General features: G+C 38.5%; 1 protein-coding gene across 2 annotated transcripts in view; it reads right to left on the bottom strand.

The window, feature by feature from the left end:
• Positions 1 to 20,884, bottom strand: part of SLC13A2 (solute carrier family 13 member 2) — a 36,707-nt gene extending 15,823 nt beyond the window's left edge. The window contains exons 1-5 of one of the 2 annotated variants that reach the window (XM_072430108.1): positions 20,550 to 20,884; positions 8,962 to 9,090; positions 6,799 to 6,935; positions 6,143 to 6,471; positions 1,083 to 1,272 (exon numbers count right to left, since the gene is read on the bottom strand). In XM_072430108.1, the coding sequence (XP_072286209.1) occupies positions 1,083 to 1,272; positions 6,143 to 6,471; positions 6,799 to 6,935; positions 8,962 to 9,090; positions 20,550 to 20,651 (887 nt within the window). In that variant the 5' untranslated portion in view covers positions 20,652 to 20,884. Of the gene's footprint in view, positions 1 to 1,082; positions 1,273 to 6,142; positions 6,472 to 6,798; positions 6,936 to 8,961; positions 9,091 to 20,386; positions 20,528 to 20,549 lie in introns of those variants that run through there. The other variant, XM_072430101.1, reaches the window with a different exon arrangement.
• Positions 20,885 to 25,058: the final 4,174 nt, after the last annotated feature.

The raw sequence follows: 25,058 nt of genomic DNA, 5'->3' as shown, positions 1-25,058 counted from the left end.
AACATTTTTTTTTAAATACACAAAAAATATTCCCAATGCATCCAAAAAGGTTTATTTTCCAAGATTTCTTTTTGTAGAATGCAGCCACAACCTGAGTAGACAAGTCTGTCCCTGGCTAGCATGCTATTGGGAAGGACACTTGATCTCTGTGATGTGGAAACAGTGGCCTCATTGTAGAGGTCAAGCATGCTACCTGCTGAGTGACAGCTCTCCAATCAGAATTGTACAAAGGCTTTGGTGATTGCAGACCTACAATTGCAAAGATGTCTACAGAGCGTAGAGTCTGCCTACACTAATGTTCTACTATGACATAGGAAGTTCAAAATTTGCGAGGTATTAATTACCCAGACAAATATTAATATTATTAATACAAGATTAGTGTCACTGATAACCCTGATTGTTTTTATCTTTAAGGAAACAGCTGAGATCAAAACATCCTGCCTCAACAACTGTTTACTGCATACAAGTATAATCTAACAATATGCACAAGAACCTTATCTATTATCCAATAATCATACTTTCATATAGACCCTTGCTTTACCAACAGTCCCATTTTCGCCCACTATCTGGGAATTTGTCTATTCTTGCAAGTAAAGCAGTAATGTATGGCTACATCCTATATATGACAACTCTGGTTTAGAGAATGAAAAATGAATCAATATGAAACCATAAAATGTATATTCAACATAATGAAATCAATGAAAACACATCAGATGGCTGTCATTGCAGTTTACAGATTCCAAGTACCCCTACTAACTGTAAGGTAATGACATGGTATGCTGTCTGCCCTTTATACCACAAGGAACATAGTTATTATTGATTTCATTGATTATAATGTAGGTGTGTAGGGGTAGTATAGTTAGGCATGTCTTCTAAAACAATATAAATTACCATAAATAATGTCACTTTTTCCATCCATTCCCTGATAATAATATGTCATCAAAAAACCTATAACTATAAGTGAGATACTATATTAACGCATTAGAGGGTGTTGGAAGGTACTTTTCTCCATTGATATTTCATGTGCAAAGATGGCACTATGTAAACCTACATAACAAGCTTAATAGAAAGGTACAACCTACTCGTCCATCTGTCCTTTCATGACCAAATTGGGTGTAGTGCCTGTTAGTGTTGCGATGCCCCCGATGCTGGCAGAGTAACATACAGAAAGACTCATTCCTTTGCACAATTTTTGGTGATTCTGTTTTCTACGAGCTTGCCTCTCTTTCTTCAGTTTTTCATCCTCTAAATCAATAGCAACTGAGGTTACACCTGTAAAATAATGAAACACACCTTGAGTATCCCATCGCTGAACAGATTTAACATCTTTTGTTTCCAATGACAAATGAACCACCAACTACTGAACACACAGGGCCATTCTCTTCAATGGAGAGGGGAGGGGGGAGGACAAGGAAGCAAAACCTTGCTGTGTTCTCCTGCATAGGAGTGCATAGCTGTCATTTCTGATCGGTCTTTTATCTATCTACAGGGAGAAAATTGATGAATGGTGTTACATGGTTTGTTACATAGTGTGTAGGTTGAAAAATAACATAAGTCCAACAAGTTCAACCACTAGGGAAATAAAAATATCCCAGAAATAAAACCCTATAAACATAGTTAACAGCCTTAATTTAAATTCTTTTAGAAATCATTCAGCCTTTTCCTAAAGCACTCTATAGAACTTGCTGAAACTACTTCCTGAGGGAGGCGATTCCATATTTTCACAGACCTTACAGTGAAGAATCCCTTCCGTATCCAGAGATTAAATTTACGGTAATTTTCTCTAGACGCAAAGAACGCCCTCTTGTACTTTGTAATGATCTTAAAGTGAATAATTGGGAAGAGAGTTCTCTATATGGACCATTTATATATTCATACAGGGGGATCATATCCCCCCTTATACGTCTCTTCTCAAGGGAGAATAAATTCAGTTCAGCTAATCTCTCCTCATAGCTGAGCTCCTCCATTTCTTTTATTATTTAGTTGCCCTTCGCTGCACTCTCCCGAATTCCACAATGTCCTTTTTGTGAACTGGTGCCCAAAACTGGGCTGCATATTCCAGATGAGGTCTGATCAATGCTTTGTATGTGGTCTGACATAGGAATCTATCACTCAGCATCTGTTCACAAATTGAATGGGCACACAATGCACAACTACAGCAAATCTGGGTCGGCATTGAGCTTTGGGCTGGTTCTGACAGATAACTGTCTCTGCTGCTTCCTAACACCATGGCTCAGAGCTCATTAATTATATTTTTTGGGGGGCTGCTGCTGCTTAAAGTGCAAAATTTCATCCATTCCTATACAGAAAGTAACCATCGCCCTCCTAACAATAACCACTGTTACCAAAGAAGAGAAGACCAATGATATGAAATCTATTAATGGATTACAGAATTTTGGATCATTTCTAATCACTGTATAGAGTTTAAGGAGCTGCCATATAACCAATGTAGTTGATCCGGAATGCTTGGGTTTCACTGTGTGTTGTCCATTATGAGCGTCCAATATGTATCCCACCCCTATGGCCCTTCCACCACTAGAATTATGATCTGTTGACTCAAATATTAAACAATCCACTGAGACACATAAATACCGATGTCTCAAAAGCACATCTCTGTATCGACTACAAATGAAACACATTTTTGCCAATGTCTAATCTCTCTTTTGATGAACTCATCTACTAACAAAGGATTGTCTATTAGTTGGAATCCACATAGAATCAAATCAATCCTGCAACAGATGGGGACAGAGGCGGGGGTGAAAAAACTGGAGGGTGATACCCATGGGAGCTGTCTGTACCCCTGCCTATGAATATTAACATCTGAAAACGGTGCCAGGTAACAGATATACGTTTGCATTTCTATGTTCTATTTCTAAGAGCATTTCTAAGAGTCATGTACAGATGTGGCTTTGGTCTATTCAGGATATACCAGTAGTGTGGAGAGTGAACTTTTGTATCTCAGGAACTAAAAATGGACAAAGAACATTTAGGAATTGCTCCAGCAAGGAAACGGTCATATTACCGAGGAACAACCACAGGGCAGCTCACTCACAGGGCCCAGGACTTCCACAATTTATATAAAAGGTTTAAAGGGCAAGGATGCTCCAATGGAATTATAAAAAGTTTCCGAAACAGTCCCCCAAAGACACGATTGTCTGCAGTAAATGATCCCAGGTATGAAGATAACATCCAGGAGCTTTCCTATTGATAGTGGTTGTCAGGGACAGTTCTAGGAATGCCAACGGGAATACAGCCTGCTCTGTACCTTACAGGTTTAACATTTATGTTGCCCATTGTTAGGGTATACAGTGGAGCATTTCCTATTGGCTTGTGGATGTGAGTGCGAGCGCACCCCCCCACTATATTCTTTAACATATTACCTGAAATAGCATTTTGCAATCTACCTAATTCTCAAACGCCACAAATATAGCAACATATGAGGAGTGCAGGGAGAGCTTTTGCAGCAACATTGTACATAATCGTGCACATCTGGTTCATACAGACCTGAATGTTTATATATATATATATATATATATTTAGGTGTAATTTAAGTGTGAAACACTGTGGGGTGAGTGCGTAGAACTGTTGGGGTGTCAGTGGGGTTAATGTGGACTGCTGGGGGTGTGGAGGGGAAAATGGGACAAGATTGTAGCACTTTGAGGTGTTAATGACATATGTCTGGAGCAATGTGAGGTATTGGTGGGGCAAGTGCACCTTAAAGCAGTGAGCTGGGCACTGTGGGGTGAGTACTCAGAACTGTTGGGGTGTCAGTGGGGTGAATGTGGAGCACTGTGGTGTGTGAGGTGACAGTGGAGTACGTTTGGGTGCTGGTGAAGTATGTTTTTAGCATTGTGGGATGTAAGGAATTGGTGGGGTAAGTTTGGAGCACTGAGGGGTGAGAGATATTGATGGGGTATATGCAGAGGTCTTGGGAGTCTTGAGGGGTGAGTTTGGAGTACTATGAGGTGAAAGTGAGGTAAGTTTGGAGCACCGAGGGGTGTGAGATATCAGTGGGGTAAGTTTGGAGCACCGAAGGGGTGTAAGATATTGGTGGGGTAAGTTTGGAGCACTGAAGGGGTATGAGGTATCGGTGGGGTAAGTTTGGAGCACCGAAGGGGTGTGAGGTATCAGTGGGGTAAGTTTGGAGCACCGAGGTGTGAGGTATCAGTGGGTTAAGTTTGGAGCACTGAGGGGTGTGTAAGTGTGGAGCACTGTGGGGTACATTTGGAGGGGTGTAAGGTATTGGTAGGGCATGTGTGGAGGTCCCAAAAGTGTTGTGGGGTAAGAGCACTGTAGAATGTGAAGTATTGCTGGGTTATGATTGGAGCACAGTGGGGTAATAGTGGAGTATATTTGGAGCACTGTAGGATGTGAAGTATTGCTGGGTTATGATTGGAGCACAGTGGGGTAATAGTGGGGTATATTTGGAGCACTGTAGGATGTGAGGCATTGCTGGGATATGATTGGAGCACTATGGGGTAAGTTTGGAGCACAGTGGTGTAATAGTGGGGCAATTGTGGAGCACTGTGAGGTAATAGTGGGGTAAGTTTGGAGCACTGTGAGGTAATAGTGAGGTAAGTTTGGAGCACTGTGAGGTAATAGTGAGGTAAGATTGGAGCACTGTGAGGTAATAGTGAGGTAAGATTGGAGCACTGTGAGGTAATAGCGGTGTACCTCTAGTTGGGAGACCTCTGAATACATGCCATATTTTTGCCTGGAATGAGCATGATCGTTCCTCCCAGGTGAGAATAGGCTGACCTGTGTACATATTTAGAACAATTTAGATCCCACCTGGGTTATAATTAACATGGCCACATGTAGAAACACAAAATTTGGTGAATAACCAGGTACCAGGACTTTTAGGCCAAATAAGATTTTCTCCAAACTACATAATTAAAAAGATATAAAAACTATTTTTTTTAAATAATATCATTAAAAACCTTAACATAACAAGATTCAAAACCAAAAATACATAAAACACTCACACCAATATAGACCTCCTTATGAGACACCCCATTAAGGGTGTTTCAAAGTTCAACCCGTTTCACGGAATCTTAGTCTGCTTTCTCAGAAAAAGGAGATATTGATGTGGTGCCGGTTGCCAGCTAAGGGTCTCTGTCACATAGCATGGAAATTAGGATGTAAGCGGAGCAGCAGCAGGGACAGGAGACATGCTCCAAAAGTCAACAATTGTTCCAGTTATTATATAAAAAGATGTTTTTTTTGGAATTTCACCCAGATAGCAACAAATTGCACTTATTTGCCCTGGAGAAAGACTGCTCATGATCAGTCTTTCTCCAGGGCAGATAATTGCGATTCGTTGCTATTTTTGGTTTTGAATCATGTTATGTTAAGGTATTTTAATGATATTATATAAAAATAAAGTGAGTTTTTAAAAATGTAGTTTGGAGAATATCGTATTTGTCCTTAAAAGTCCCCGTATCTGGTTATTCACCAAATTCTTGTGACTTAGCTGTACATAGCTTAAAGGAAAATATTTACCAATGTTCCAGAATGCAGTAAAAACTTGACATGTGTACCAATTCTTGCCAACTATATCCAAAATTAAAAAAAGTTTTGGCTTGATGTACACTTGAAGATACTCAGGGAAAATTCCACTCTCACACTGCAGTGCTCTGTGCTGCCAAAGCTAGGTAACAGTCACACCTCCTATCATATGTGTACACAGATTTTTATTACAGAACAGAAAAGTGGTGTGTCAGACCCGATTATTACTGAGTATAGATAACACGGAGCTCTGTCGCATTTAGAGACCCTGCACAAATGATAACAGGAAAGCTGAGATAAGAATATAAAAAAGGATTAAGGTAGTACAAGGCCTATCTTACTGCATATCTATTTCTATTACCCAAGCTGGGCATTAGGCAAGGCTGCAAATGTTACGCCAACACATCCAATACCTATCTAATGACGGAACTGCGCAATGTAGAATGTAACCTAACTATAAAGATTTAAAAAAATGATACCAATAAATTATCAACCATTTATGAATGATTATTCATATAAAAAAAAACCCCAGCTCTGTAGACTTCTCACTATATCCTGCTGAATAAATTGTTAATCAGCATGTGACACTCTACACTCCAATTAAGGTGCAATAAGTATAAGTTTATAAACTTACTTGGCTTTTCTTGTTTAAAGAGATCAGAATCTATGTGTTGTTTTTCTTGCATTTCAAATGTGAGGTTTATGTTTCCATTCAGCTGGTTATCTTCTGCATTGAATTCCTTTGTTGTTTTATCCTCAATAGTCAGCTTGGAGCCACCATTCATTTTATTTGCATTTTGTTTGGCATCATCTTTGGCTGAAAGATATTCCTCAAGTTTTTCTTCAGATGTATGTAGCTGCTCCAGGACAGCCTGGGCTATTGGTATCATCATGGCTGTTGTGGCTGTGTTACTTATCCACATGGACAGGAAGGCTGTAACCAACATGAACCCCAGAAGCAACCTAGGCACAAAAGTCTATTATAGTTATATTTTATAGTTTTCAAAGCATGCATTTTTTGGCCTTTGCTGACATAATATACAACTTTAACTTCAATATGTTGCTTTACTGTGATGGTTCAATGATATAAAGATATTTAGCAGTAGTTAAAAAAAATAAAATAAAAACCTAACAAATAAGTTGTCTCTCCAGTATCCACATGAACATGAAACGTCACTTTTGGCAATGTAAACCATTCCTATCTTTTGTTTTAATAACTCATAAATATTCTTTAATTATTATATTTGACAGCAACAAATAACACTCCTAGCCATTATAGGTGTAACTCACAGGGCAGGTTTGACTCCAACAAGAAGTAATACTCTTAGGGCAATTCGTTTGTGCAAATTCCATTTCTCTACTGATATTGCCACCAGTAGGCCACCGATGAACAGCATGTTGGTGTCTTTCAGATATTGGCTGCATGCCTGGAATGAAAAAGACGATAAATCCTTACGTATATGCTGAAACCTTTAAAAGGAGAAGAATCCACCTGCCAAGGTTGGGGAAACATTTCTACTGACATTCTGAGGTTGTTTTAAGTGGAAATGCCATAAAAAGAAAAACCTGCTTTAGTTTTCTACTAACATATCATGTTGCATTTATTACATGCCACTGTATTAAATTTAGGCTTTTATAGAATGCTTTGTACTCATACATTACTTTCTGGTGCAAGGGACTAAGTCAGTGGCTATGTATCAAGGTATTTTACCTACATCTAGGTTTCTTTAGAATGTTACTGAGATGTGTCCATCTTCTCTAATCGACTGATAAAGTCTTTCAAAGTGTCATAAGGGTTAATGGAATAGAGAATCTTGTTTGTGTGCAGTTTTCATCATACTATCATACAGTAAATTTATAGATAATTGTTTAGTATGCCCTCTGGTTAATGCAGGGTAAAGGTTTGGAGGACTGTTTGAGGGCAACGTTCATTTGGCAAGAATTAACTTCAAAATGTGTGGGATTTAAATCTTTTGATCACCTGTGGAATTTCACCAGTTGTTTAAAACTCATATTGTTTGCAAATAGAAAATGTGACTGTAGTATAAAGGGACAAATTTCAAGAAGTGATAAAAAAAGTACATAAAATTGCCTACAACCTACTTAAGAACCCATAATATATTTTCAGAGAGCCTGTAGAATACAAATGCTTTTTAAACCTAAATTTTCTGTAAAATGTGTACAATATTTAAACTAACACATTTTGATAAATGTAAAAAGTGCTACAAGTACATAGATACCAAATCAAGTTTTCAAGCTGCGTCTGAAGTAGCAAAGAATTGAAAAATCCTAACACTCAAAAGTGTTCTTAGGCCACTCTTTAAATCTCTTGGTAAGAAGTAGGGAATGACGAAGGATGAAAAAGATAACAGTAGATAGACCTAGCTAAGATGGGTAAAAAAGAATGGCAAAAAGTGGGAAATTGAGTAACTTGAGGCAAATTGAGTAACTTGAGGCAATAACTTGAGGCAAATAGTAGAAGTGCTGCAATGTTGTGTCTTTGAATGATCAAGCAAATATATTTAGGAAGTTCTATGATTAATCCGCGTTCACCATGTTTTTTTTTGGACTTACCAAGGAACAGTTACTGATCTGGATAGTCAGTTGAGCACAGAAATGACCTAGACAGTCTTTCTGAAGACATTTTATATGTATACCCTTTTCTTGATTGGTGTAACTAGTTTTTGCTCTCTACAATTTGGTCAGCTAAAAGAAACAAATAGTTCAACCAGAGAAAGAAGGGAGGGAGGACGGAAGGTAAAGCAAGCAAGTTAAATGCTCAGAACATTTTACAGCAGTTGTTGGAGATCTGTGGCACATGTGAGCAAAAAAACGCTTGCAACAGCTTTGATGCTATGCTACACACTGTTAAAGTGGACCAACGCTCAGAATAAACAAAAAGTCTCCAGGAGGTAGTACTAACTGACAAAAAAGACATTAAAAAAGACATGTCAAAAAAACAAAAAAACCCTGTCTCATGGTGGCTTTTTGTTCAGGCCACACATGCGCCCTGTAGGGTAGGGCTTGGCTCACTGCTGCACAAAAAGTCAGCTGCAGGGGACAATGTTTCATAATCAATGACCATCCATTGCCTATCTTCATGTAAGTCAGCAGTGGAGCCAATGACAAAGATGGCACCTCCCGAGGATTCAGCAATGACAGGGCTGCTGCAAAAGTAATGTATGTGCCAAATTGGTAAGTATACTGTGCTTGCTTGCTGATTATCTCAGAAGCTCACTGCCCATTGAGTTTAGTTCTGCTTTAATCTTCTATGAAACAGTAAGAAGTATGGCATGGATCACTGAAAAAAACTATTGATTTTCCAAATCTCACCTCAATGGTACCAGAAAGCAAATACAAATTTAAACATACAAACATACAGAATAAAAACATATGTACCAGTTGCACAGATGATGTAATAATAACTGTACAATAAAAAAATAATATTCATACCGCTGTTGAGTCCATGATACCCATCATAGGAAATAGAACAACTGGAAACAGTGCAGTGACAGCGAGTGGAAGGGCTTCTGTGCACCAGAAAAAAGCCATTAAAGCAATCACATATCCACAGCTTGCTTCCTATAAAGACAGACAAGAGAATATTATTTTAATTAAACAACAATTCCTAAAACATGGTTTCGTATTGACTATCTAACACTATTTTACAGCCTTACTAACTTTGAAGATGATGTTTTAATATTTTTGTGATCTGCAGTGATTTCTAATTCTCCTTTGTACAGCCCAGTTAAAGTATCTTTAGCAGTTATGAATATTTTGAGTTATGAATATTTTTTATCAGCCCAGAAAAGAACTGAGCAGTTTGTCTTTGTGAATTGGGAAAATAATAAATATGTATATTTACATATAATGTGTAAAATATTAAATATAGTGGGTCAACCTTTCCAGAGCTTTTAGTTCCCTGGTCTTCTGCTCATTGGAATAGTGTGCCGAGTTTTGTGTCCCTTTGACTTTGGCCCAAGAGGTCGTGGTTTTGCATTCAGGAAAATTGCTAGAAGATTCTGCTTAGTAGAGGTTCTACTAAATATTATAAATGTATTAATCTTGAGGAAGTACCTATAGCTAATCTCTACTTTCCTACAGCCATGATACAATTTACAAGCTAGGTTTAGATTCCTAAAGTGATATCGTCATAAATTTTAAGACATTGAGATATTCTAGTTGTTCATCCCTTTCCTTCACTCTAACTGCAATTCTAAAAGAAATAAAGCCTGATGTGATAGATAACTCTATGCTTATGAACCCATTTTGATGTGCTCTGGGCTCGTGTAGATGTATCACTTCAACATTAGTTTAAGATGCTTGTAAGCTCATTAGGAAATTATTGACAAATGCCTATTGAAACTGGGTCTATATCAGTCAGGCACAACAATGGCGAATCAGATTCAACAGCTTAAGTAGCCAGGACGTAAAATAAGTCAGGACTTCATTTATCCCGTCATGCTCCATCTATCACACACTAATACAAAATTCAATTTTATCAAATGGGAACCTTGGCTGGCATTCAGAAAGCTTTTTTAAAATATGTTTGTAAAACTTAGTTAATGACTATTTTAGTAAGTTTTGCTTTGGAATTTTGGAATTTATGTTTTTAATTTGTGAGTTGTGACTCTTCCTCTTTCATTTGTAAAAGCTAAGCAAATTACCCTTATCAGCAGGATGAAATGATACAAAATATTTAAATGGAGGAAGTTTCAAGGTCCATGCGGTTTTATTCATACAGATTCTTTCATGATAAGCCAAGGAGCAGTGTGAGTAAGCTATTATTTAATTTAATTGCTTAATTGAAGAATATCTGAAGGCTTGTTGCCAATCAAGGGGTAAACGTGCAAGGCTACATATGTAGTAGTTTTCCAGAAATTGTTTTTACTTTAGCTTAATTCTAGGAAATAGACAGGTTGATCGCACGTTTTTAAACCTTAACTAGGGACAAAGTTTCTTTCTATTTGTTACAATGTAGAAATTAAATGTGTTTACTGTTTTCTTTGAGTCCATTGTGGAGAGTTTCCCTCACTTACACATTTGTGGAACTGGTAAAGTTTTTCTTTTAATGTTCCTATGATTTTATTTTGTTATACACTTACAAGGTGATCCAAAAACACCATTGTTATATATTCATTTATTTCCTATATGAACATCGTATACTAAAGCTAGTAACATATCAACCGTATATTCTCAAAACAGCAATTATCATAGCTTCTTCAAAATCTGAGATGGATACATATAACTACCAGTTTCTCTATCTCCAACTGTGTCTGGCAAGATTTGCCTCCAAAGATGAAAGCTAAATTTTTTTCAAAAACTCAAAACATTTTTTTAATGTAGCCCTTTAAACATGCAGCACAATACATGTGAATTATAAAATGGTCAGGCTGCTGCTGGTACTATCCAAAGAAAGAAATAGCATGGATTCCTAACTGTCACAGAATAGAAACCAAAAAGGAAAATTTATGGCTGTGGTTGTGGTCCAGGGCAGACCACCTAACCATAAGCTCTACACAATATTTATGCATACATAGTTGTCTCTCTCATGAACATTAATATTTTTTACTAATGTACTGATAATGAGGAAGGGAAAAGAGAAAGGAATGAAAAGAAGGGGACTGTTTGGCACTCATCTTTAGCATTTAAAATCAATAACTTTTATTCATTAATGAAATCTTAACATAACATTCGTACACTATACAAAAAGTAAAATGAGTTGGGTAGGCTTACAGCACACTGTACCTAAGCTACCTAAATTAGTGGATCACTTAAAATCATATGGTGGATCCTGTGGTTACATTGCATTGAGAAACAAGGTCAACTTCTATACTGTAGTCTCTTCCCCCAACGCATTTCGCCTAATTTGGCTTCCTCAGGGCATATAGAGATCTGGATATTGTAGCTGAAAAGAGGGATGGTATCATTATACTATGATGTAATATACGTTATATACCATCTGAGGTAATGAATAATGATATATTTATCAACAAGATTGTTATTGTTTAAAACTTGCATAGTTGTTACATGCATAACAATTACATATACAAAAGGGTATATAGTCAAGAACCTATTATTTTTTTTAGTACATTTATGGTATAGGGTTTGCAAAATGAATAAATTGAATTATAGGTTAGAACATGGTGTCCAAATAATATAACTGTATAATGTTTAGCAAAATGAACTATTCATATTTCAATATGAAACTATTAATAAAAGTAAAACTGGAAAACTGTTCTGGAAAAAAATCCCTATTGATGTGTGTTTGCTGTACTTTGGGAGAAAAGTTTTTGTCTAACGAAGGAAAATGTAACTAAAAGGTATTTTTACTAATGTAATGTTCTGTGTCCTGAATGTATTGAGAACGGTGAGCTTGAACAGTAGGTCCATTTTTTTTTTTCTTTTTTTGGGGGGCTTTGGAAGTCATTAGAAAATTTTGAGATCCTTTCAAGCCAAGAATCTCAAATTATAGGGTTTGCGTAGATCTGACTTACAATATGTTTGTGTTTCTAAATATGTTCCTTTATATTCCTTGCTAGGGACAACAATGCACTGCCCACCACACTAGAAGCATCCATTATCATTCTCAAAATAACTCCGCATGCCTTGGAAATCACTTTAGAATGTGTTGCATGTCTTGTATTTTTGACCATTTTTGAGCCATTTCAGGCCCTCGGTTGACTAAATCGTTCTGTGACCGGCTCAACATTGGTCCCAACTGCTCCTGTTCAAGTGAATAGGAGTGGTTGAGAACCATTTTGTGCACACAGCTGCTGCAGTTCCAGAGAGCAAAAAGTTGCTGTTGGCTACATGGTTGATTTTCTGGAGAAAGAACTGCAATGTTGCTGTAATCTGCAACAACTGCAGTTGCAACCACATGCAAAAGTATTACCTAAGAGTCAATTTCTGGCAACAAGCAAAAGGTTATTTATAGTTCAGCAAGGCATTAGAAAATTGGAAAAAAACAACAGCATGTAATTTGAAAGCGAGCCTAGATTGTGCATTATGGAACAGACGCAGAACAATAGGGTGGAAAGAAGTGGGTGTATAAAAAAATGCAAAGTCCAATAGGTTTATCTTGTACATAAACACTTAGGATATGGGCCAACCTATTTATAAGCTAGAAAACTAACCGAAGGTCACTAATGGTCTTGATAGATGTAAAAACACTTTATAGCCACTTTAAAAATGTTTTTCAGGGCCAGCTGATTTTGCAATGCAATTGTTAAAATTTAAACAGCAATTAGAGTTCAGATACCTTGTCTGGCTCAGAAAGTGTTCACATGCGTGAGGAAGCTCTGTCTTAGTGGCTGTGTTACAAAATGGGAAATTAACACTATAAAAATATTTTGGGATACAAATTGAATATAACAGATTATAAAGGGTTATACATTAGCATTTAATGCTGGGATCCACACTGAAGACAATGCCCTAACTTGGGGCACCCCTCACACTAGCCCTGTAAGTCACTGTAACTCTAACTGTTACATTAACTCCCTGTAATACTTACCTTCCATAGAGGTTTCAATAATTAACCAAAATTTAATACATATACCGTAATGTAGCAATACATATACAAGTTTATTGTATAAAAACATGCATTTACTTTAAGTGGTTATATTTTAAGGTATGTGCGTATTGAACATTTTTGTTGTTTGGAGTAATAGCCATCTATGTTGTATTTTTGAGGTTTCTTTTTCTCTTGATATTATTTGTACATTATAATAACTCTATGTAACATAGTAAAAACCATTACACATACGGTCTGATTTATGAAAGCTCTCCAAGACTGAAGAAGATAGACTATCCAAGTTTGCTGGATCACCCAGGTTCTCCCATGATAGTCTTCGGCAGTCTGGGAGAGCTTTAATAAATCAAACCCATAGACTACTTGAAACTCTAACCCTGAAACTTAACCTCCCTGTAACCCCATAACGGTAATTCTAACACTAGGCCTCCCTGTAACCATTACTCTCACACCTAACCTACCATAAATCCTAAACCTAAGCGTCCAAGTAACCCCATCCCTATGTCCCCCAACCCTGATATTTAGCCTACCAGTAACCCTAACACAGCCTCCAGGTAATCCCAATCCTAACATTAAACTGTAATTACCTTCCTTGCTTGTCAAATGGTGTATATATACATCACAAAAAGCAGTAAGAATGCTCTCCTGCATTCTTGTTCGATCTTAACAATTAAAAGTCTATTGTATCTATGACCACCTATGTGAAAGCTAAAGACGTTTCAAAGCTAAGACAACTTCAAAGCTACAGAAATTAAAGATGATAATTTATAATCTTTTTATAATGTCATGAGATCCATAAAAAGAGCGTCATTTAGTAATGACTTTCAATTGGCAATAAATTATATTGATTGATAACAGAATATGACAGATTGTTTTAGTGTCAGATTACTTTAGCAGCTCAGAAGTAATTAAAATTTTCCAAACGCAAATGAATGCATTTCTTAAAATGCAAAGTGTTGCTTCTTAGCTTTAGCCCTTTGCCATCCCATATATAGTACATTGTAGTAATCCTAGGGATAACTGCTACATCTAGTGTATGGGAAAGTTTCTTTTATCTACAACAGCTACACATAATTTCTTCTTGGTTGCTAGAGGCATCATCATCATCATCATCATCAATATTAATATTTTTTTTTAATAGTTTTTCTCATTGTTAGAGTTAAATAATAAAATATCCAGATGGTCCCGCATAACTCAGTTTTTAGAAAGAGATTACAGTTGAATCAGACTTTGGTCAATCACGTTGAAAGTTTTATTGAAAATTATTCTTTTTATATGTATATTCTGTATTTTAGGCTACAGGAACCTTAGTAGTGGCAGTTGATACTATAACTGGATGCAGTTACAGTATAGAAGGTGTCCACTTGGAGTGGACAGGTTAAAGCAGCAGTCGGCAACTGGTGGTCTGTGAGAAAATTTTGCTGGTCAGGAGAAGGACCCAGCTGGAGGGGGGCACACCGGCCAGAGCTGTGGATTATGTCCCCCATACGTATCGCAGGCTCAAGACAGGTGGAGTCTCTGGACACAACCCGCCCACTCTCCCATCGTAGACTGGGACCTGCGATGGGAGAGTGTGCGGTTCTGGCATCAGGACATCACTACAGGGGAACTTTCTTCCTCCTGGAGTGATGCATGGCTCCCCGCGCATGCGCAGTCCAGAGCCCGTAACTTTAGTGGTCCGTAGGCCTGAAAAGGTTGGCGACCACTGGGTTAGAGGATTCTTGCAGTGCTTTAGAATTTACCAGTCTGTCTGTTGTTTACTTCTGCAGGCACAGTGGCCAGTGTTCAATTTGCAGGAATTACATACATTTTCATATAAAAATACCTATTAACCCCCCTAGCGGTAATCCCGAGTGTGATTGGGGGTGAATTTTACATGCAAAAAGCGGTAATCCCGAGTCACACTTGGGGTAAATTGAGAAGCCCTCCTTACCTTTGCCCCGCCCTCCAGCTGCGATCTGATGGTCCCGCTGTGATGCCGGGGCACCGGTCCGTCGAGGGGCGTGGGCCGGGCGGGAAATTTAAAAGCAGATTATCGAGTAATCTGCTTCTAACTACCACCCGGGTCCCGGCCACGCCGCTGCTCGCATCAGCAGTGAGATGCGAAGCACAATGCAGGACTTCTGCATTGTGTTTCACATCTCACTGCAGATGCGAGCAGCAATAGTAAATTCTGGGGGTGATGCCAGCTGGCATCTGGGGCGAGGTGGGCGGGACATCCCCACTCGCATCACCCGGGAGGATGTGACATCTTCCGGGTGATGCGAGTGGTGATGTATTCGAAGTCTGAACCCTGCCAGAATGAGTGTCTTTGATTTAAAAATAACAAACAATGTTATCAGTTTTCTGGTATCTGTAAAGTAAAAAATAAGGCCCGTTTACAAAATGGAGATGACAACACTGATCCCCATAGACACAGAATAAAGAGTTAGTAGGAGTTGTTTAAGGTGTCATTATCCTTTTCACAAGAAGAGGTTTCAAAACTATAATAAATTACTTCTTAGGCTACTGTGTTGTTCATAAAGGTTCACATTATAAGGAATATACATGTTGAACCTTCTGTTCACCAGCACTTTCTATGTGACAACACAGTATATGTCTAGTCTATAATATTATTAATAAACAATATTTATATAGCGCCAACATATTACGCAGCGCTGTACATAAAATTGTGGTAGCAAATGACAGACAGATACAGTGACACAGGAGGAGGGGACCCTGCCCAGAAGAGCTTACATATCTCCATGATTGCCACACTTGCTTCCCATGCTTCTTATTAGATCTCAGGATTGCAGATCTTTTTGTATTCTCAGCCATACATTCTATCTTACATGACTTCTCTAGTTAACAGTCTGCAGGCTCCATCACCATACACGTCCACAGTTCTTCTCTCGAAACACAATACTTCCTGGACACTGGACTCCATTGAAGGACTTGTGGAGTGTTTATGTTACAAGTATCACATGTGGAAAATCACCACTTTTTAACAATTGTCACTGTAACAAGCATTTCCATTTTCTTCACTTTTAAGCCTAAATGGGTACAGATAAAGCAATAAAACCTGGCAGGTATTCAAATCCCTTAGCACTCCATCCTAAAAAAAGAAATGTTTTTTTGGCTTTAGATACAGTTTAAAATGAACAACAACCAGCTACCACCATGCTTATGTCTCATTCTTGGGCCAGTCAAAAGACAGATTTCCTTAAAGAATTCCCAGGCATGGTGTTAGATAATTGGCAACATCTGCACTTTTTTTTTTACAAATTTAGATATTTACCATTATAAAGCAAATCACTGAGAAAGGAGATAAATACTCTAGATAAAAAAATGTATTCTTAGGTGGGTCAAGAAGGGTTATATCCTTTGTGATGTTTTTGTTTTTAATATTTTTATTAAGAGTACAAATTTTACATTTTCAATAGAACAGAAATAAATAACAAGAACAAAAAGGGAGAAAAGATGAAATAACTATAAAACCTATTGATTAACAAACAGGAGCTTCAGCTAGCAACATGAAACACAAGTTTTTCAACAAGTGTGTGTACTTGGTTAAAAAAAGGGAACAGAAAAGAAAGAAATGGGAAAAGGGAGAGGGAGAGGATATGGGCTGGGGAGGGAAAGACCCGAGACCAAGTATAACCACTATTGTTATCTGGGGTGACCACAATAAAAGGGCTCCTGATAAAGAGAGTAAGTCCACATTGAAATCCCCAGGCAAATAATTGGTGATCCATGGCATCCATACCAATTGGGAAACTCCCAAAGAATCCTTTAGTTTAGCAGCCAATAATTATTTGATAAAATACCAATTAATCTTGCATTTGACGTGTTTCACAGTAGAGATATTCGAGGACCAAGCCTTCGCCAATGTTTGCTTAGCAGCAGTGAAGATAAAATTAAGGAGTTTAAATTGGTGTTTTGTACAATTGTTTGTTTTCAGGAGCAATAACGCTTTGTAAGGATCTTTCTCATACTTTTTCCTATAAGGGAGTATACAATCTGATGGACACCTATACAGAATCGTTTAATACGTGGGCAGGTCCACCAAATATGGTATAGCGGGCCCATAGCACCGCATTGTCTGAAACACAAATTAGACACAGTAATTTTGGCAATCCAGCCGGAGCTAAATACCATCTCATAAGCAGTTTGTAATTAGCCTCATGAAAGCCAGCGTGGGCAACACCATGTGCAGCTGTATCCCAGATCTTCTCCCATTGGGTGTCATCCAATGATCTACCAATATCCTCCTCTTGAAGACAGATTACATCCATGCGTTTGGAATGAAAGCAACAAAATGCTTTTGTTCGCTTATGCGGGGAATTCAGGCCTGCATTCCGGCTCAAAATAGTTATCGGCATTGCAACCGGTATGGCAAAGGTCTCAATATTGAGTTGCCCCAAAGCCACCAAATTAGTAGGGCCCAGGTAAAATTGGGTCTGGGGAGGAGATAGCCTGGGAAAGGGTTGGAATGGGGAATGGGGAAGAAGGTGCAGAAAAGTGAAAGAAAGAGTGGCGAGAAAGCAGAACAAAAAAAAACAAGAAATTACAAAATTTGCAAATTGACAATAATACCTGTAAACAACGGCCAAATATAACTGTGGTAAACAAGGGTGGCCACCAAACTGACATCATCAGTTGGGGGATGGGGAGCACGCAGTAGCTAACATCTCAAAAAAGAAAAAGAAAACAAAAAAAAAAAACTCCTTCAATAGACTTCATATGAGGTCAATAACACTAGCCATAAGAACAGAGTTTAGGCTACATCATAGTCGAATACAGCAGGGAAACCGTAGATCAACTTGGATAAGCCTAAAAAAAACCCAAAAGATAGGCAGAACAGCAGAAACCGGACTATTTGGTGAAGTTCTTATTGGAACCTTGTGTTTCTCCAGCAGGAACATTGCGGGGATCTAGAGTTTGCAGGAGTTTGAGAAGAAGAGTGGTCCATAAGGCCCAGCTCTTTTGTACAGTAGAAATGAACCTTGATAATCACATCACGAGGTGGGCCTTTTGGTTGACGATTGGTAAGAGCCCTATAGACTCGGTCCATCTCTAATTGCTCCACCGATATATCAGGGGCCAATTCCTGCAGAAGAGCTAGCATATTAGACGGCAGGTTCACAATATGCTAAGGGAGACCCCTTATACGTAAATTAGATGGGCAGGTTTGGTTCTCAGTGTCCTCCAACTTATAGTGAAGTGTTTGAATTTCAAGCTTAAGAGAGTCTATGTCCTCCTCATGTCCTTACAAGACCATGGTGACATTTAGCCATGTGGCCTTCTAGTTGCGCAGTGCAGTTATATACTTCCTTCATCTCTTTGGTGAGATGTGCTTCTAGCCTTTTAAACTGAGATTCAAGTGCTGCATGTCGTATAGATTGAAAACTTTGCAAAGTAAATGAGTAAGAAATCTGCAGTACCCCAGTATCAGGTGATGGAGAGTCCATGACCATAGATGTGTGATAGAAGTGTGATGAACAATCCGACCCCCTGGAGAGGAAAGGGGCCTTTCACCCTGAGCAGGACTGCTGGCTTGCTTAGCCTTGTATAAGGCAGCTTTACGTTGTTGCAGTGCAGTACTGTTCCAATGTGAAGAGCGGTCTCCCGGAGCACATCCTTTTTCTGAGACTGAAGGCTCAAGCAGGATGGAGAGGTCATCTTCCTACAAGTTTGAGGGTGTCTCTGGTGCACTGGAAGTACTGGCAGGGCTTGCGGGCACCATCTTAGTATAAATCCTGGTAGAGGCCGTGCGGTGTTCTTGTTTTGCCTGCTTCTTTCTGGAAGACTGAGAATGTGTACTCATGATGTCCAGGGGTGTCCACGGTGCTGGGTAACTGAAAGGGGGGGTGGAAATGCCTCTGTGTTCTACAGATAGATGCTCTTTCCATGTAAGGCCAGTAGTAAAAATATACTCCATAAAAAAGTAACCCTTTAAGCTTTTGTGGGTTGTAAAAAAGTACACCCTTTAGCACCATGTATGTAGGCAGAGGTCACTCCCCTAACATGGCCCCACTTTAATGGACCAAACTATTTTTCTATGCCAAAAAACGATTGGATAACATATTTAAAATGGTGTATCCTTAGATTTGTCTTCAGTCTGGAGAAAAATTCCACTAGTGTGTTGTGATAACACACATATTTACACATGGAAACTTTGTGTTACCTGTGTGGCAATGCATATCCCATGCATTGGTTTGCTGAATTGTCATTAATTCTTAATGCCACGTAAATGCATTTTACCGGCATACTGCTTAACATTCATTAACCTTCACCTTGCCCCGTGCTGTTCTGTTTGCACAGGCTGCAAGATTTTTCTGTGCCCTTGTTGTGCACTATGCAGCCAATTAAGCCATAGAAGAGAGTAGAAGCATTTTTGTTATTTTAAAACATCAGCTGTCTAAAAAACATGCACAATTGAAAGTTACTTGCAATAGGTGGACATCAGGGAGTACATGAAATAAATTCAGGCATATCAGGGTGTAACTGGAAATATAGGATTGTAAGGAGTGTTTACTTGCTTACTACTAATGTAGTTGAGAAAAACCTGCTATTCAATATGCAATCTTTATTATGCAACATTGCAGTGGTTATATATTGCCCATATGAGGACTGAGTGAAGCTCAAGAAAAGCATAATGCAATACAAATAGCAACATTTTCACCTTATATCACCCACTTTCATTTATATACAGTACATACTGACATAATATTTCTTTATGCATACCACAAGCAACATACATAATGTAACCATGTAACAATCAAGGCATTCTAATGCACCAACACAATGTAAACTAACCAATATTAAGAGAAAAATATTGTTGTTAGGAGGAACTGCATGTACGGTATGTTTACAATTACTTGCCAATTTCATCAGGAATCATTTCAAGAACATTGCTTTCTATAAAACCATACCTAACATTTTTTCTGAGATGAAAAACAAGGACACAGTTGCACATGTATGAAGAAGGACAACCCCCACCCTCCTCCCCGTCATTTGCTCTTGTGACATGAACCTAAAGCGCTATGATAAAAAAATATAATGGTAAAACATTGGTTAACTGGCTTTTTATTATAGTGGAAGTAATAATAGTGGAATAGCTTCCAAAAGCAGGAGAGTCTGCAGAAATAGGAGACATTTATAAGCTATGATATACTTAACATACTCCAATAGCAAAAAAAAATGTGTTCATTTCCAAATGGAAAATCTGGAAAATTCAAGAACCTATATTAGTAAAATTAAAAAATGGCAGATAACACTATGTACTGTGAGATTTATTTCACTTTCCTGCCTTACAGTATTATATTTGCAAGAGAAATGCATTAACAATACTAAAGTAAATCTTACCATTAACACAACAAAACTTTTTCTGAAGTCTGTAACTTTCAAATCTTGTATTTCTGTACTGAGAATTTCATATGCTTTTAAATTGTATTCCTGCAGACAGTGCATGTGAGCTCTGCATCTTGACAGTGATTTTCTAAGTTACATGAATAAAACAAGTACTTACTTTACTTTGCACCACTAAGGGAAGAGGGATAAGCAAAAGCGGAGTCAGAAAGATGATAAAATAATTTCTGTTTGCCAGTAGCCATCTCCCCACAGACCCCATGTTGCCAGAAGTTAATTGGTACTTGAAGAGGAAACTTCACTCTAATACATTTCTATTTAAGCTTTAAGAAACATGTGGCCAAATCTGGGTGTTTATACATGCTTCCTGCAATATACTTCTCTGCCAATAAGGAAGAAGGTGACATAACGAAAAGTAAATGACTATGATAACAGGTAACAACTTTTAAAAGTTAACTGTTTCTTAGTAACTCCTGTCATCAGTTCTCAGATATTATTCTTTCAGGTCAGTCTTTATCAATGCATGCAGTGCAGCGGATCACTTGAAGGCTAGACATATAGAACTTTTATAATGTGCCTGTTAAAGATTAACACCAGTTGATTTTTTTTCTTCTTAGCAAATATACAAGAAATTGGGTAAACAATATTTATATAGCGCCAACATATTACGCAGCGCTGTACATAAAATAGTGGTAGCAAATGACAGACAGATACAGTGACACAGGAGGAGGGGACCCTGCCCAGAAGAGCTTACATATCTCCATGATTGCCACACTTGCTTCCCATGCTTCTTATTAGATCTCAGGATTGCAGATCTTTTTGTATTCTCAGCCATACATTCTATCTTACATGACTTCTCTAGTTAACAGTCTGCAGGCTCCATCACCATACACGTCCACAGTTCTTCTCTCGAAACACAATACTTCCTGGACACTGGACTCCATTGAAGGACTTGTGGAGTGTTTATGTTACAAGTATCACATGTGGAAAATCACCACTTTTTAACAATTGTCACTGTAACAAGCATTTCCATGTTCTTCACTTTTAAGCCTAAATGGGTACAGATAAAGCAATAAAACCTGGCAGGTATTCAAATCCCTTAGCACTCCATCCTAAAAAAAGAAATGTTTTTTTGGCTTTAGATACAGTTTAAAATGAACAACAACCAGCTACCACCATGCTTATGTCTCATTCTTGGGCCAGTCAAAAGACAGATTTCCTTAAAGAATTCCCAGGCATGGTGTTAGATAATTGGCAACATCTGCACTTTTTTTTTTACAAATTTAGATATTTACCATTATAAAGCAAATCACTGAGAAAGGAGATAAATACTCTAGATAAAAAAATGTATTCTTAGGTGGGTCAAGAAGGGTTATATCCTTTGTGATGTTTTTGTTTTTAATATTTTTATTAAGAGTACAAATTTTACATTTTCAATAGAACAGAAATAAATAACAAGAACAAAAAGGGAGAAAAGATGAAATAACTATAAAACCTATTGATTAACAAACAGGAGCTTCAGCTAGCAACATGAAACACAAGTTTTTCAACAAGTGTGTGTACTTGGTTAAAAAAAGGGAACAGAAAAGAAAGAAATGGGAAAAGGGAGAGGGAGAGGATATGGGCTGGGGAGGGAAAGACCCGAGACCAAGTATAACCACTATTGTTATCTGGGGTGACCACAATAAAAGGGCTCCTGATAAAGAGAGTAAGTCCACATTGAAATCCCCAGGAAAAAATTTGGTGATCCATGGCATCCATACCAATTGGGAAACTCCCAAAGAATCCTTTAGTTTAGCAGCCAATAATTATTTGATAAAATACCAATTAATCTTGCATTTGACGTGTTTCACAGTAGAGATATTCGAGGACCAAGCCTTCGCCAATGTTTGCTTAGCAACAATGAAGATAAAATTAAGGAGTTTAAATTGGTGTTTTGTACAATTGTTTGTTTTCAGGAGCAATAACGCTTTGTAAGGATCTTTCTCATACTTTTTCCTATAAGGGAGTATACAATCTGATGGACACCTATACAGAATCGTTTAATACGTGGGCAGGTCCACCAAATATGGTATAGCGGGCCCATAGCACCGCATTGTCTGAAACACAAATTAGACACAGTAATTTTGGCAATCCAGCCGGAGCTAAATACCATCTCATAAGCAGTTTGTAATTAGCCTCATGAAAGCCAGCGTGGGCAACACCATGTGCAGCTGTATCCCAGATCTTCTCCCATTGGGTGTCATCCAATGATCTACCAATATCCTCCTCTTGAAGACAGATTACATCCATGCGTTTGGAATGAAAGCAACAAAATGCTTTTGTTCGCTTATGCGGGGAATTCAGGCCTGCATTCCGGCTCAAAATAGTTATCGGCATTGCAACCGGTATGGCAAAGGTCTCAATATTGAGTTGCCCCAAAGCCACCAAATTAGTAGGGCCCAGGTAAAATTGGGTCTGGGGAGGAGATAGCCTGGGAAAGGGTTGGAATGGGGAATGGGGAAGAAGGTGCAGAAAAGTGAAAGAAAGAGTGGCGAGAAAGCAGAACAAAAAAAAACAAGAAATTACAAAATTTGCAAATTGACAATAATACCTGTAAACAACGGCCAAATATAACTGTGGTAAACAAGGGTGGCCACCAAACTGACATCATCAGTTGGGGGATGGGGAGCACGCAGTAGCTAACATCTCAAAAAAGAAAAAGAAAACAAAAAAAAAAAACTCCTTCAATAGACTTCATATGAGGTCAATAACACTAGCCATAAGAACAGAGTTTAGGCTACATCATAGTCGAATACAGCAGGGAAACCGTAGATCAACTTGGATAAGCCTAAAAAAAACCCAAAAGATAGGCAGAACAGCAGAAACCGGACTATTTGGTGAAGTTCTTATTGGAACCTTGTGTTTCTCCAGCAGGAACATTGCGGGGATCTAGAGTTTGCAGGAGTTTGAGAAGAAGAGTGGTCCATAAGGCCCAGCTCTTTTGTACAGTAGAAATGAACCTTGATAATCACATCACGAGGTGGGCCTTTTGGTTGACGATTGGTAAGAGCCCTATAGACTCGGTCCATCTCTAATTGCTCCACCGATATATCAGGGGCCAATTCCTGCAGAAGAGCTAGCATATTAGACGGCAGGTTCACAATATGCTAAGGGAGACCCCTTATACGTAAATTAGATGGGCAGGTTTGGTTCTCAGTGTCCTCCAACTTATAGTGAAGTGTTTGAATTTCAAGCTTAAGAGAGTCTATGTCCTCCTCATGTCCTTACAAGACCATGGTGACATTTAGCCATGTGGCCTTCTAGTTGCGCAGTGCAGTTATATACTTCCTTCATCTCTTTGGTGAGATGTGCTTCTAGCCTTTTAAACTGAGATTCAAGTGCTGCATGTCGTATAGATTGAAAACTTTGCAAAGTAAATGAGTAAGAAATCTGCAGTACCCCAGTATCAGGTGATGGAGAGTCCATGACCATAGATGTGTGATAGAAGTGTGATGAACAATCCGACCCCCTGGAGAGGAAAGGGGCCTTTCACCCTGAGCAGGACTGCTGGCTTGCTTAGCCTTGTATAAGGCAGCTTTACGTTGTTGCAGTGCAGTACTGTTCCAATGTGATGAGCGGTCTCCCGGAGCACATCCTTTTTCTGAGACTGAAGGCTCAAGCAGGATGGAGAGGTCATCTTCCTACAAGTTTGAGGGTGTCTCTGGTGCACTGGAAGTACTGGCAGGGCTTGCGGGCACCATCTTAGTATAAATCCTGGTAGAGGCCGTGCGGTGTTCTTGTTTTGCCTGCTTCTTTCTGGAAGACTGAGAATGTGTACTCATGATGTCCAGGGGTGTCCACGGTGCTGGGTAACTGAAAGGGGGGGTGGAAATGCCTCTGTGTTCTACAGATAGATGCTCTTTCCATGTAAGGCCAGTAGTAAAAATATACTCCATAAAAAAGTAACCCTTTAAGCTTTTGTGGGTTGTAAAAAAGTACACCCTTTAGCACCATGTATGTAGGCAGAGGTCACTCCCCTAACATGGCCCCACTTTAATGGACCAAACTATTTTTCTATGCCAAAAAACGATTGGATAACATATTTAAAATGGTGTATCCTTAGATTTGTCTTCAGTCTGGAGAAAAATTCCACTAGTGTGTTGTGATAACACACATATTTACACATGGAAACTTTGTGTTACCTGTGTGGCAATGCATATCCCATGCATTGGTTTGCTGAATTGTCATTAATTCTTAATGCCACGTAAATGCATTTTACCGGCATACTGCTTAACATTCATTAACCTTCACCTTGCCCCGTGCTGTTCTGTTTGCACAGGCTGCACGATTTTTCTGTGCCCTTGTTGTGCACTATGCAGCCAATTAAGCCATAGAAGAGAGTAGAAGCATTTTTGTTATTTTAAAACATCAGCTGTCTAAAAAACATGCACAATTGAAAGTTACTTGGAATAGGTGGACATCAGGGAGTACATGAAATAAGTTCAGGCATATCAGGGTGTAACTGGAAATATAGGATTGTAAGGAGTGTTTACTTGCTTACTACTAATGTAGTTGAGAAAAACCTGCTATGCAATATGCAATCTTTATTATGCAACATTGCAGTGGTTATATATTTCCCCTATGAGGACTGAGTGAAGCTCAAGAAAAGCATAATGCAATACAAATA

The sequence above is a fragment of the Pyxicephalus adspersus genome, chromosome 1 (genome assembly GCF_032062135.1).
Source record: "Pyxicephalus adspersus chromosome 1, UCB_Pads_2.0, whole genome shotgun sequence".
Taxonomy (NCBI): domain Eukaryota; kingdom Metazoa; phylum Chordata; class Amphibia; order Anura; family Pyxicephalidae; genus Pyxicephalus; species Pyxicephalus adspersus.
The sequence above is the reverse complement of the archived record's forward strand: the minus strand, read 5'-3'. Positions and strand labels throughout refer to the sequence as shown.